The sequence below is a fragment of the Montipora capricornis genome, chromosome 2 (genome assembly GCF_036669925.1).
Source record: "Montipora capricornis isolate CH-2021 chromosome 2, ASM3666992v2, whole genome shotgun sequence".
Classification (NCBI taxonomy): Eukaryota; Metazoa; Cnidaria; class Anthozoa; order Scleractinia; family Acroporidae; genus Montipora; species Montipora capricornis.
This window is the reverse complement of record NC_090884.1, coordinates 24,314,330-24,329,851: the sequence shown is the minus strand read 5'-3', so window position 1 is coordinate 24,329,851 and position 15,522 is coordinate 24,314,330. Positions and strand designations below refer to the sequence as shown.

Sequence of the window (15,522 nt, the reverse complement as noted above, 5' to 3'; positions counted from 1 at the left end):
ATCGCCAAAGACTCTTACTAGAGCAAAGTTCTCTTTTGCGGTGACGTTTTCGTCCACGTCGTCGTTGTAGATCTTAAGGTCCCTAATAAGAGCTAAGTACGCCGGTAAGTACGGCCCGCTGTATAGCCCGCTAAATTAAAAATTTCGACAAAATATTATCCAGCAAGTTGTTCATGTCGTTTCTGTTACATAAACTTGAAAAACTGTTTGAATCTTGCAAGCAACTATTTCAAATAGCCAAGAAGATTTAGTTTTCCGGATTTTCACACGGCAATCTTCGTGGCAGTTGAACCTTCCGCTTGACTTCGACTGGTTTCCTTGCCCCCGCGCGGGATTACTTAATAATGTGTTAATAACCTCAGAGATATAATAAATATCTTACTAACCTCGTTTTTCTCGGTCCGTACTGTAAGTTACGGATCCTCGTTTTTTTCTCGTTGATTTAAGGCCCAAGCGCGCATAAACCAATGGGAAAAAACTCGGTCTGTAAATTACGGTACGGACCTCGAACTCGGTTACTAAGAGGTATTTCTTGATTCACACTTAGAACTATTGTAAGAAAAAATTGTTATATACATTAAAAACCGTACAATAGGATAACAAGGAATATTATCATATGGCCCGTACGGCCCCGTGCGCGCTTTCATTGTAAACTATTGAAAAAAATCCCCGTATGAGGGCCGTACGCATTAGCGCGAGCAGCGCCGGAAAAAGCCGAACGGCCCTCCTAGGAACACGTACTGCTCCGTGCGAAGCGATTTTAGGGGATTTCGTCGCTTTTTAAACATCCAAGTTATTTACACCCAGAAAAGCAAATGCAAACAACATTAAGATAAATTTTCGGTGCAAATTTTTGTTTTTTATTTTGTCCCAACGTCATCTTCTGAGTGCTCATACATAGTGTAAAGAGCCCATATGATAAAATGCTTATTGACTGAGTTTTGGTCGGGCCGGACAGGAAAATATTTGGCCCTCGGTTAACGCGCTCGGTTCGTACGCCATGACCTCGGTCCAAATATTATCCCGCCCGGCCCTCGTACTAAGTCAATAAGTAGTACCAAATCGTTTGGAGCCTAGGGCTAAAGCAACCGTGAGGTTTTCGAGTTAGCCCCTGACACTCTAGCTTGTGTTCATCAGCTGTGCAGCGGTCATATTTCTAATTCTGACCGCCTCTGCTATCTGCCTCGCCATAGGGTCACTTCTTTAACTGACCGGTAACGTTCATGCTGAAATACTGTTCTATTCCGCCGTGTTTTTCCTCGAAATGCCTCCATAGTGCAGATAGGTATAATTTATAGAAGGTCTGTGAACATCGCACCATTCCTTGACTGTTTCTAATTCAGAGGTAATTAACATTTCAAGAGTTTTCAAATCACGAGCTGAGGCAAACAGATTTTTATTAGGTATAATTTATAGAAGGTCTGTGAACATCGCACCATTCCTTGACTGTTTCTAATTCAGAGGTAATTAACATTTCAAGAGTTTTCAAATCACGAGCTGAGGCAAACAGATTTGCATCGTCAGCAAAAATCCTAAAAATTAGGGACTCTGAGCAGTTAGGTAGATCATTAATATAAAGTAAGAAAAGCAAATGCCCTAGTGTACTACCTTGTGGAATTCCGCAAGTTATAGCTTGTCTTGGAGACTCTGTATCACCTACTGCGATGTACTGCTGCCTGTTCTGAAGGTAACTCGAGAACTATTTTAAGGGAAGCCCTCTAATTTCAAACGATTGTAATTTCATTACTATTTGGTGATTTAAGGTGTCGAATATTTTCGAAAAGTCTATAAATATTCCACAACTAAATAGGTTATTGTCTATTGCTTTTCTTAGACTGTCTGCAATTTCACAGACAGCTTACGATGTTGAATTACCTTTTCTGAAGCCAAACTGGAACTGGAAAATATTTCGTTTTTTCGATGTAATTAATACGTTGCATAAATTAGTTTTTCGAAGACTTGCGTTAAAGCCGACAAGGTAGAGATAGGGCGATAATTTGCCGGATCAGTTGATTCACTTCTTTATCAACAGGTGTTACCTTAAATATCATCGCTAGTGTTTCAGAAATATAGTTGCCTGCCAGCTTTATACCAATGGAATACCAATACCAGATTTTTTTAGAGTTAATAACCATGATGGCATCATAGACTTCTTGTGTATAATAAATACCTCGAAACGTAAAACCCGATTGGAAAGAGCGTGCAATGTACTGAGTCGGATTCTTGTCAGTGTGGGGTTATCTATTGGCTAAGTTGCGCCCTACATTAATCAAAGAGTAACTCGAGGTAGGCATGGCAAGAGGGAGAACGAGGTAGCCCAGCAAGGCCCATAAATTAATCCACAAAAAAACTTCATGCTCATAGTAACCACGGCACCTTACCATCTTACAGAATATTCCAGTGTGTAACAATAATTAAATCGTCACGCTTAGTACCAGACAAATTATTTTTAATCTGACCAGAACAATCATCAACATGCATAAAGCCATCTATTTGAATTTCGCCAGGGCTAAATCTTTTGAACTTAACTAATGACATTAAATTGGCTTTGTTTACCTCTGACCTATGGGCTACGGACACTGGCAAAAAAAGGTGTTTCAAGACGTCCCATTCCTCGCACAGGTTTATTATTCATTTTTATTTATTAAGTCTGCCAGTCAAACTGACAGAGCGCCACAACAGCTTGCGCCAATTGCTGTGGCCCCTTTTTTACCCTCCCAACCATGATACACAACAGAAGACAGACCACAACACCGGGAAGTACGTGCCCTACTCATTCCGACAAAACCGCCTGCTAATTGGAATGGCTGTAAATGATTGCTCAAATAGTAAGTTTGCTGCACAGTTGTGAGAATAATGCATGCCATCCTTCAAAGAACAATTAAGGGTGAGTGTTTTTTGGAATGGTCCCGGCTTTTCTTCCCTGATTAAACTTAATATAAGTCTATAAACCCGAAAAATCTATGCTCATTAGTTGCCCTAACAAATGTTCCTCCTGAACAGGCACTGATCATGCCTTCTTTAAGCACTCTACAGTTTTGTGTTTAAATTCAAACACAAAGATAAATACATGAGAAGGCTGATTTCATAGTTTGGCAAACTTAGAATACCCTGGCCAATGAAGTCCGACATCGTACCTCCATCGCAAAACTGACGGTTTTAAACCGAGAAGACATTTGCGAAAATTTATTTTCTGGCAAAGGATTACAGGAGAAAACTTCGCGTAAAAAAGCGTGCTTCCTTGGCGACGTAACTTACCTTTAACTGTTTTAGGCGACCAGTTCTCGCAAACAACAACCTTGAACCAGCGACCACTCGATTTTAGCTGTACCTCTTGCCCCGAACGTAGCGTTTCGTAAGCAGGCTTTATGTCACTTCTTTTCACTTTTTGTTTCACTCCATTCCATTTATCTCGAGAGACCCATTGAATTAGGATTTTATCATTTTTCCCCATGACGGAGTGCAATAAAACTTGGTTTGGATAGCCGATATAACTTCGTGTTGAGTGTTACAGAAAAATTGCACTTTCGTATTAATAACGAAGTGGTTACAAATAAAAACTGATGATGATTGGTCTGGATATTAAACACCTCTCAAATATGAAAGAAAAGTTATCTAATTGGCAAAACTGAATCCACAACCTATTCGATCTCTGAAACAAAAGAACCCGATCGACTATTGTTGACAAAAATATGGTTTGAAGCAAATTTACAAGGTAGTCGCTGGGAAATCTAGAACACTTCGTGCGCTCTAGTTGGATACAGGTAAGCTGAGGTATTGAAAATATAGACCTTATATTTCTTTTTGTGTGTACAGATCGCTTGAGCTTCATAAGTTCGTCACTACCAAACAGCACATTACAGGGGATATTAAAAAAACGACAACACTTTAAACTGAAATTATCGCAAGGTTCATTAAGATCCCTTGTTTATTTGTGCTTTTCGTTTCCACTAAAATCTCTCTTCCACAATCAAGTCATCTGTGAAAAAAAGTGACCTCGTCCCGGCCTCTAAACTTTTCTTAGAAAGGACACAATAAATTGTGTAGAATACTGGTTGACAAACAAGCACCTCAGGAGCAAAGTAAACGTTAAAATATTTACAAATCGGTCTTGTTTGATCAGAACCTTTCAAAACCATTTTGCTGCAGCAAATAAACCTTGAACGGTACAAATCAGCAAAGGAAGTCCACGGAAGTAGAAAAAACATTATGGAAAGTGAGACTTGGGGTAGCGTTATACCAATGTATAATCGTTTAATGCATATCAAATAAAATTATAGTTTCCGTGCTCGGAGGTTATCGTGAAGTGCAGCTTTGCTCTGTTTTCTCAGGAACGGTTTTTAGTTTTGATTTGTTTTAAGGGCCGTGAGTTAATCAGTTTATTAAGGCGCTGTTACACTTAAATATGTTTCGTGCAACTTGTCTCGCAATGTTTTGCCGACATTGTGGAGGGACAAGTTGCACGAAACATTTCAGTGTAACATACCCTGCAACGGCCAAAATCGTTGCGAGACAAGTTGCACGAAAAGTAGAACTTAATTCTCCTTTCGGCAACGGCTCTTGCAACTTATCTCGCAACGATTTTGGTCGTTGCAGGGTATGTTACACTGTGAAATGTTTCGTGCAACTTATCCCGCCACAATGTTGCCAGAGCATTGCGAGGCAAGTTGCACGAAACATTTCACAGTGTAACAGCGCCTTTACAGTCAAATGTTTCTTTTCTTGTTTCGTTTAATATCATTATCGTTACTTTTATGCGTGAGACTCGCAGCACTTAGAATAATTTAAGCGAGTTTCTTAACTACTTCGCAATTTGACGTCGTTTGCGGTAAACTGTGATTGCGGTTCGTGTAAATAAGATCGCCCTCATGCCACGATGGCAAATCCCGTTTGTGTATCATAATTTCTCATTAATAAATTATTCATATATTCAGGAGTGTTTCCATTCCGTTCTATTGTGGGCTAAGTTTAGCGATTTACACAAGCTTCAGAATAAAAGTGAACCCGATTTTGAAAAGTACGAAACTTCTTCTTTCGACTTTTCGGAATCCATACCGGTCCCTATGAAAAACACGGGTTTACCGGTAATAACAATTAAATTAAGGACGCGTTCGATTGACCGTATTCCGGAATAGGAATACATTAATGTGCCAACAAGAGCCCCATTGGCTGTCGAAACAAAAGGTTTCGTTTCTGTGGCTGGCAGATTTGAATAACAAAAGCAATGTTTGTAAACAGATATCTTCCCCCATGCAATGGATCTGTTGGTGGGTCAGGGTGGGAGGATTTACCGATTACAAAAACGGGCCCTGCTTCAAATTCCAGACAGCGTTGTCCCAGACTGACCTTGAACCCAATTTCCATGTATAGTTGAACCGCGTTATATCGAAGTCGTAAGGGAAAGAGAAAATAGTTCAAGAAAGTGGGGTTCGAAATAGCCGGTTCGTCATAAAATACTCTTCACGGAATATATCGTGATGCTGGAAGGCCTTTTGGTCTTAACTGAAAGTTTCACAATATTTTCATTATTTAAATTAGAGCAAAGATGGTAACTTTATCTGAAAATCTAAAAGTGTAGAGAGGAATTCTATATCTACCGACTTTTCCTGCTAGAAATCTACGTTTCATCTCCATAATTGTGGTTTATTCCACGGGAATGGCAGATTGTGCAATTCGAATTGTGCGCAATGGGAAAATTGTGAAGTTTTTCTGACAGTGTCTGAAGTTAGTTAACCAACTTTTTAATTAAACTTCGAAATAAAAGGAAAGCATTAGGTCCATAGGAAACAAGAATTAGTTCGAGTAAGCGGGAAATTTGGCATAACTGTGAACAAGTTCGAATTAAATGTAGTAAAACGACTCAAAAAAAGAGAGGGGAAAACCAAGGGAAATGAACATTTGTTCGAAATAGCGGGGAATTCGAAATAACGGGGTTCAACTGTATTTCAGAAGCAATGCATGATTAGTCAATGGTGGCCAATCATTGTTGATATTGTGTTCTTCATCTACTACACTGTCAAATCACGATCTTGTCACTGGTCTTTCGCTTTTAATTGAGTAAAGACTAGTGGATCATTACAAAATAAGCTTTTTTAAGAAAATAGACAGAAACTAACGCCTCAATCTTGTCATCGCCCATATCCAAAAGAGATTCACCATTGAATTTACCAGTGCAGTGTCTTTGGAGTAACTTGCTTAAAAAGACCACCCTCAGTGAATCGGAAGTTCGAGGGAAAAACACTGGGACTGATGTTGCCCCGTGTGGGAAAATTACTGACTTGTGTCTTACCTCATGCAGAGTCTCTTTTAAGGCCAGAGAGTAGTAGTCATTTTTGCAGATTTGTGGAGATAATAACCAATTATATAGCTTGATTTTTCCTTCAGATAGACCTGCGTTGGGGCCACAAAAGCTTTCACACCGCTTAAATAGTTTGAAATGGTGCTTGATTTGTAACTATTATTGGTCTGATGTAGAAACTAGGTTTCTTTAGCATTTTGAAACTTTCCACCCTTATAGAAAACCCAAAGTCGTTTGAAACATTTTAAAAATCCATTGAAAAAAAACTCTTTAGCACGTTTGAAGCTCTATACTGAAATCCACTTGAGGCTGATTTCGCTACACTTCAACGTGCCTTAAGGCGTAGTTGGTCATTTATAATTACCTGGTGTTCGTTTGTCGGTTGATTTTAATTTTATAGTAGGTGAATTTAGGCTAAGAAGACTTCCCCCTACTCGAATTGTATTCATAAAAAAGAGCAACAACAAAAGTTCATGTAGGAACAATGTATCAAAGTTAAGTTTTGAGATCATGGTTGTTATTATAATAATTCAAAAGTTGTTCTCAAGTTTGTTCAAGTTATATATTCAAACTTACGTGCTTCCTCTGCCTTCTTTTTCCTAATTGAGTCGTTAACTTTATTGATATTTCCTTGTATTTCTGCTTGGGTTAAAAGAGTGTCATAGACATCCGTTCCGTCTTTGCCTGGGGACTGTGCATCCATAAACATAAAAAAAAATCATAGAATCCCTTCTTAACAAAAGGCGAAAGTTTTCATTGCGAAAGAGTTTGTGGATAAAGCTCCACCAAATTACGGCAACTGATACAGAAACGCATGCTATGTGGAAAGCCTTTGGCACCTTTCATTTTTCACTTGTACAAGAACATGATTGTGCAAAGTTTGCGCTTTGAAAGGAGCATCAAATTCTATTGTCATCTGCGCACGCGTTGTAATAGAAAAGACAATACATGAAACAAAAACTGGCAAACGGCAAATTTCTACTTGTTGTAAAAAAGTATAAAAAATATTAATTTCCCTTTGGAGTGGTTGATCTATAGCTAGCAGGCAAGAAAATGGCCAAAATGGGTCAAGTTTCTTTGGCACACTCATAGTTAAGGCGTATCAAATGTTGACAAAGACGATTTTTTTCCCTACAGAAAAAAACTGTCTAGAACTTCGAATAAAATGCCAGTGTGCCGAACTAAGCAAACTGGCTGTACTGTACTCCTTATTTCCACTCTTATGAAACATTTTTTCGTGAGATTGATTAACCAAAACACTCTTCAGTTTCGCGTCAACGTGAAAGGTTCGAGCCCGATGTGACGAGAAAGCAATGGTGCCTTCCTCGTGTTGGTGTCAGCGAAACTACAGTACTGTATAGATTGTTAAAACGTCACTTTACAGACAACGGCCAGAAATTGAACGCGTTAACACTCACTGAGAGTTCTTGCCTGCAAATAGCTCTGTTTTGGTTAAACATTTTCAGCGATGTTGTCGGTGAAAGTTGCTGAATTAAAACGAAAAGAAAGTTGAATGCGATCTACTAAATTTGCAAGCTAAACGAATTATTGTGAGAAGGCAATGATGTAGAGAGATTTAGTATCACGTTTAAGTGAAACAGCAAACATCGGATTCCGTTTAAAGTTTCACGTAAAATGGAGTGAAGCTTGTGACTTTAGCTTCGCGAGACCCACGGCAACTGGAAATGGACCTCGGAGTTCGGAGTTTTCTTAAACACTGTTTGTAGAAAAAGACTCCATATAAAATGAAAAACCTTCCGTGTTAAATTTTGTGAGTTTCGATGAAGCTATTTTGTGAGTCAACAAAGAGACAACGTGAATTCATGAAGAAAATTGCGGTAAGGAGTCAGTTATGAACGTTCTATAACCACGGCACCTAATTTTGCGTTGCTTGACTAAACGGGAGATGGTTTTGGGTTTCTCTTTTTCCCCACAAACAGCTTGTTACGTGAAAGAAAATTCCACGTGTACTGCTAACGCGAAAATGCCTACTGTCACGTAGAAACAGCTAGCAGCAACCGGGAAACGCCAAAAATGGCGAGAAAATCATGGTCACGTGGTCATTTCATGTCTTTTCTTTTTTTCATTTTATTTTATTTTATTGCGTTCGAGGAACGAGAACGCAACCCCTAATTTGTGTTGTAAGGGAAGTTTTTTCGAGATTGCATTTTCGTCGACACACTTTTGCCTCGCTTTGAGGCGTTTGGTTACGTTTTGCCTCACTTTGACGAACTATCGCACGTGGTGATTTGTGCGTCGTCGGCGTTCATTATTCTAGCTTTTGGTGAGGTGTGATAATCTTCCATCGTTCATCGTTGAAAAGAGCTGAAAGATTGCTGAAGGTCAGTCAACTGAAGTCGGCAAAATTTTACTTTGGATTAAGCATGGTTCGTCACTGTCCTTGGAAAATGTGTGCGACTCCTCGCGCTTGCATCAAACCGGGTTGTTTTGCTCGGCGGCCGTTGTGCCACAAAGTGAATCTACCGAGTTGTGTAGCTCGGCGGCCGTTCTGCCACAAAGTAAATCTACCGAGTTGTGTAGCTTGGCGGCCGTTCTGCCACAAAGTAAATCTACCGAGTTGTGTAGCTCGGCGGCCGTTCTGCCACAAAGTAAATCTACTGACTTTTTTGTGTAGCTCGGTGGCCGTTGTGCCTCAAAGTAAATCAACCGAGTTGTGAAGCTTGGCGGCCGTTGCGCCACAAAGTAAATCTACCGAGATATGACGCTCGTCGGCGCCATTTCATCATGACTTGTGATATTTACGGCATTGAAATCAACAAACTGAATTTATTTTGTCCAAGCGTTCAGCACAGAAAAGTAATCTTAGGTCTTTAATACCACAAGCTGAAAAGACTTGCAAGTAATAGTTTCATTTTAGAGTAATTTTCAGTAGTTGTCTACTTGTAGAATTCCAAATAAATAGTTCATGATTACGTATAACAAGTTGTCACGTTCATAGATGCAACACAGTGGAATTAGATCGTTATAACGAACGATATTGCCTTAAAATAACCGAAAATATCTTTATATCGGGGTAAAATTAACATGTGCTGTTTTACTACTGTATACTACTGTATACTACATATTGTTTAATTAAACTTGTAATGAGTATCAAATGACTCACAATTTGCAAAGCATTAGACGTTATCAAGGTTACACAACAAAGTCTGTGGTATGAATCGTAAAAGGGAAACAAAACAAAACAAAACTTAAACATTTGAAGTTGTATCTGTGTACTGATGCTGTAATATCGTTATATCGGGGAAGATTTTACGCTCGGTACGCTAAGAACTCAGCGTTATATCGGGAATATCGTTATACTGAAGATCGTTATATCGGGGTTCTGTCCCATACATTTTACTGTAACTTTTGCCGGGACATAGCATGTTTATCTTTTTACCGGGGATATCGTTATATCGAGGATCGTTGTATCGGGGTTCCACTGTAATAACATTTCCCTATCGCACGAACCATCCACCCTCTCCCCTCAGTTGCTACCTGTACCAAACCTGTACCGTCCTACAAACATCGAACGCACTCGCCTAAGCTTCGATTACCCCTAGTTGTTATTTTATTTTCACAAAAGCGATTTATGGTCACTTTTGCCGGTCGCATTTCACGTGATGCTAAATCTCTCTAATAACTGGGGAGACAATACTGTCAGGTGAATCTAAACAACGCAAGGTTGATTTGTGGTGGATGCCATTAGTTTGTTTAACGAAATGCCAAGAGTTTTGCGACTCAAAGTGCATCACTAAAACGAAAGCCAGCAGTAACCCAATCAGATTGCAGGATTCAGTACATTTAACGGTTGGGTTTGTTAAAATATCCAAAGGAATTTTGACCCATACTCTACCTTTGCTAGTGCTTGTGTTGCCTTTTTCAACTTGGCGTCATATAAAGTTGACTGGTAAGGTTCCGAGTTTTCAGGGGTAACATCAACCAAATGAGCACTGGGATTGCGCAGAACTTCAAGAGTGTTCTCTGCAACTTGGTGATCAATTGCATCATTGATGGCAATCACTGCAGCATGTACTGTGCGAAACAATAACCATGAACATAAAAAGCGGATTCTGGAAGACGATATATATGTACTTAACTGACCACTCCTCCCAGGGGCTTTTCACGGCCAATGAAACAAATGATACAAAAAAACGAAAAGGACCTAAGGGAATACCTGATGAAAAGGACGAAGACCAGAGGTTTCCCAGAAAACCTCCACAAGGAGGTCTTGTCACTATTTAAAAATTTGGTCACTCAAACTGTGTGAAATGGAGACGTGGAGAAAGTGTCTTTTGCCATCATTTTGTGAAGTCGATTCCCAGAAAGAACACATTTTGACAAAGCAATCTCATCTTGGGTCACAAAATCACATCATCACACAAATGACCTATTCCTGTGCCCTCTGTTGTTTTAGCAAGAATTTGAAAGCTGACATTTCAAGCGTTAGCAATTTGTCAAAGGAGATGGCTGATGCTTGAAATGTCAGCTTTCAAATTTCTTTACCGCGGTCAATTTACCATATCAACCCAGTTGATAAACCCAATTCTGTGCGTCAATCAATCCAAGGTAAACTTGAGTACAATGATGCAGGAGCAGAATAAAAAGATTTCAACTTGAAGACACCCTTAAATGCCAAAAATTACCATACTTTGGTTTTTTAACATTAATTTTTTTACTTACATGCAGCCTCATCTACTGGCATCTGCAAAAATGCAATGAAAAATGGTTAGCCGATTTATAGAAGTAATCACAAGAAAGGGGCAAGTGAAGCCAAATAATGAACACACACGAGCTTATCAATTCAACCTTGTTTGATTAAAAATCTCCTTTCCACAGTACTCTTTACAAAATATGAGACTTTATTATAAAAAAAATAATAAGTGCTAGTTTCATATAGCTTTAATTTAAAAACACTTTTACCAACACCTATATTTTAAATTAAACTTATGCACAAAAAAAGCAAAAATTGGTAATTTTAAACAATAAATTTAATGAAACAGACTTGGCATACTTTTTGAAAACAATTACTTGCTACCTTGATATGAATCTAAATTTACATTACAAGTAGCTCTCAATTTACACAAGTTAAAAGCATCTTATATTAGTCTTTGTCCTATGATGCAAGTAGCATTCTTGCCATAATGCAAGTAGAGTTAGTAGTGCAAAGTGCCCTGATTTAGATTGCACTCATCCAAGCTTTGTATAGTTCTTGGAAAGTAAATTAAGTATTTTGTCTGCTCATACCACCACATGTTCGCTATTCTGTTCAATTAAGCACTGCAATTACTTCAAACAACCTCAATAAACAACCCCATTGAGGTTGTTTGAAGTAATTATCATCCAGTTATGGGACTGTAATTAGTTGATACAAACCCATTTCACATTTAATTTGATTAGAATTCAATCATAATTGAGGCCTCGTGTGTACACGGCTGTATTCAAACTGTTATCTCTCGCATACCCTCACTTTCCGTTGAGTTTATTCCTCCACTTAAATTTTAACGCAAGTGTTTCAATCCCTTTTTCCACTCTGAAATAAAATGATTGTACTTTTCTGTATCCTTGAAAAGTTCCACTTGATTTCTGACCACATTACACCACCATCTGGAAGAAACCTCTGTACACTTAAATAATACCTAAAGTCTGTTACCATTGCAAGAGTAAATTCACAATAAAGTCTTAATTTGCAGTATTTTAGAGTAAATAAGAATACTATAAACTCGAACACTAGTGCAGGTCCTGCCATTCCTACCTCACTTTCCAAAATGCCACCAATCTTGCTAAATGCTGGCATTTGAATTCCATACTTCTCCAGCTCTTTCCTCATGGCACTGATCTGCTCATCTAAACAACAAAAGGTTTTTAAGTGTGCATAAAAAGGAGCAAATGCAAAATTATTGTTTACGTGCACTGGACAAACATTTTAACATTACCGGTAAAGGTTGCCTTGCCATACAGATCTTGTATTTGAGGTGCCAATCCTAACTTGAACAGGAATAAGCTAGGGAAAACAAATCAAATTTTCTTTAGGAAAACATATCAACTTGTCTGTTTTTAAAAAGGTTACAAGATTGGAATTCTTGTTTATTTCAATAAAAGTTTTTTTTTTAAATTCACATGCCAAGTTACCTCTTATTAGCAATACTTTTTTAGGCTGTGTTTGTCAAAGTCTTGCATGCACCTAAAGCAAGTTTCTTGGTGTCTCACGCTTTACTCTGATCTACAAAGACAAGGCCTTCAAGCTAAGACCACCTTACTTCAAGCAGGAGGATGGGAGGAAACATGCCAGTCTCATGCCATTCAGCAACACACACTACCCTCCCCGACTTGTAAACACACGACTATCCACCAAAGACAGCACAAGACGTCACATTTCAAGTACCAACAATTACTTGTTCACTCATTGTTTAACCCATTGACTCCCAGGGGTTCCCCATTGACAAGTAAAATGGTCTGGCAGTTCAGTCTGGTTTGGGTGTCAAAGGGTTAACAAATTGATTCCTGGGATTGAGACAGATTGTACCCAGAAAAAGATGGCTGGGAGGCTGTTCCACACCCTTAATGCAGAGTGAAGGAACGTTTTGAATAGAGCTTTTGTTGTAGAGTTTTCTGATGTTCTCTGGGAAGTATCATGATTTACTCCAATAATTCAGATAAATGGATAAAGGAGCTTGGGTGGCTGCAAACCAGAAATTGGGGAAATAATATCATGATAACTCTTTTTTGAGGAATGTGTAAATTCTTGAAAAAAACTCTCTCTCATAGCAAAGTAAGACAGTTTTCCCTTGGAGAAAATGAGATAAAAATACTTTGAAGTGTGAAATTCAATTTGGCTTAACATGTGGGTCCCAATAATACATACTGTAAGAAGGAAAAATTAGAACAAATCACCTTACAGTGGTATACCAGAAATTTTCCATGTACATGTATAATAACTCCTAGTTTGCTTTAAAAATACTGTGACTCAACACAAATCTTGGTTGACAAGTATGTGTAGCAGTTTTATTGGTACAGTCATGAATCCAAATCAACAAAACAATGAAAAAACAATGGCTTGCATGCATCAAAATGGAAAAAATCTCAGGCAAAACTAATTTTTGCAACCAACACATTCATTTTAATTTCATTGCTCTAAATAACTACAATTTTAAAACAAGACCACGTTAATTTTGTTTTTTCAGTACAGGCTTGGTTACCCAAGCAGGTCAGACAAGGTTTTGCAGAAACACCAGTGTTGATACTAACAGTAACCATCTAGCCATAGGCTAGTGAAACTCCAGTTTTGGCTAATAGATTTTGTGGGCTAGTACTTAAAGACGGAATGCCGGAATGATGGAATGCCAGAATGCCGGAATACTTAAACACGGAACGCCAGAATACTTAAACACGGAACAGTTGTGAAAATTCTGACAATTGGAACACATGGTCCCCCCCCCCCCCCCACAAGTGTTCAGGGCAAAAAATTAAAGTACAAAACAATGGTGAAATATGAACCCTTTTATTGTCGTAAAAAAGGTTGCTGTTATTCATTGTGGTGAAGTACAATAATAATAAAGTATTCTCGTTTGTTTCACGATGTGCTCACTTGTGATGTAGATCGCAACGTTTCGACTGCATACTGCTAGTCTTCATAAGGCGATGATGTATTTGTAGAACGGTTACGCATCACCTTTTAAACAGGATGCTCCGCTGTGATTGGTTGGTTTTCAGCAGCTGTGATTAGGATCTGAGAACCGAGGATCTGGAAACGCTACGTTGACGACACTTTCACCACCCTGGATCGCGGAAACATTGATACCTTCTTACAACATCTGAACAACCAGCAGCCTTCCATTTGCTTCACCACGGAGACATTGAACAACTAACAACTCGCTTTCCTTGACACCGCAGTTTCAAGAGAACTGGATGGCTGCCTCACCAGCAGCATGTACAGGAAGCCTGTGCACACTGATCAGTACTTAGCGTATGATTCCCACCACCCGCAATCAGTAAAACGTGGTATTGTCAAGTGCCTCTACGAGCGCGCCAAACATCTCGTAGCAAAACCTTCTATTATCATCTCCAAGGAGAAGAAACACCTGTCCTCTGTTCTTGTCTCTAATGGTTACCCTCTTTCTTTCTTGCAGAAAATCACTAAGACCAGGAAACCGAGTAGCAGTGCTGGGCCCATGATCGAGTACAAGTCTACTGCGGTCAAGATGGCGTGGTTTAAAGGATTCCCTGTGAATGCAGTAAAGTCTACATCGGCGAGACTGGAAGACCTATGCAAGATAGAATGAAAGAACATGAGCAAGACATCCGACTTGCCCGTAGCAGGGTCAAAGAGGCGATTCACACAAGACCTCACCCTACCACAGCGGACCGCCAAAGAAACAACACGTCAAAGCAGCTAGGATCGAAACGCACCTATCACAGCTGCTGAAAACCAACCAATCACAGCGGAGCATCCTGTTTAAATGTGTGACGCATAACCATTCGACATCATTGCCTTATGAAGACTAGCAGTACGCAGTCGAAAGTTGCGATCTACATCACAAGTGACCACATCGTGAAACAAACGAGAATACTTTATTATTATTGTACTTCACGATGAATACCGCATTTACTCGTGTATAAGTCGACCTTTTATGGCCTCAAAAGAAGCTCCAAAAACCGCCCTCGACTTATACACGGGTCAAAGATTTTGAGCCAAGTTCCAGCTAAGTAATTTATTCAAAATTAACATAATAATGTTGTCTTGGGCATAACGAACGCAGTGGACAAAAGCCAACAGAAGACTTCAAAATAAATGACAAAAGACTTCAAAATGAATGTAAGCAATTCCAGTTGAAATGAAAAAGGATTTGTCCAACTCTAAATGTTGAAGATACTCACAAGCACAAAATAATATGAAATAGACACTGGCAATTTTCGTTTTCCATAGGCACAAAGTTCTAAAAGGCATTTCTGTTTCTTCAAATAAAATGCGATTGTTCAACGGCTTAGTAACCTGGCGCAATACCTCATGTTTGCGTGCAAGCAGTGTCACTGGTGTTGCGTGAAAATGCTGGTTGGTAATGATTGTTTTTTATTCTTTATTCAAACCTGGCTGATTTAAATGCTTTTGCAAACTTCGTATTGTTTGGTTTATGAATTTTGTTTTGTTTGTCATGTAAGAAATTATAAGTCAAGGCCCAATTAAACCTTGCACATTTTCACATCGTTTGCAAGTTATTTTCAAA

At 39.0% G+C, this 15,522-nt stretch overlaps 1 protein-coding gene across 1 annotated transcript in view; it reads right to left on the bottom strand.

The window, feature by feature from the left end:
- Positions 1–15,522, bottom strand: part of LOC138039144 (ras GTPase-activating-like protein IQGAP1) — a 67,563-nt gene that overhangs the window by 42,006 nt on the left and 10,035 nt on the right. Inside the window, exons 6-10 of the mRNA XM_068885328.1 lie at positions 12,235–12,302; positions 12,054–12,145; positions 10,982–11,003; positions 10,155–10,333; positions 6,875–6,989 (exon numbers count right to left, since the gene is read on the bottom strand). Of these exons, the coding sequence (XP_068741429.1) occupies positions 6,875–6,989; positions 10,155–10,333; positions 10,982–11,003; positions 12,054–12,145; positions 12,235–12,302 (476 nt within the window). The remainder of the gene's footprint in view (positions 1–6,874; positions 6,990–10,154; positions 10,334–10,981; positions 11,004–12,053; positions 12,146–12,234; positions 12,303–15,522) is intronic.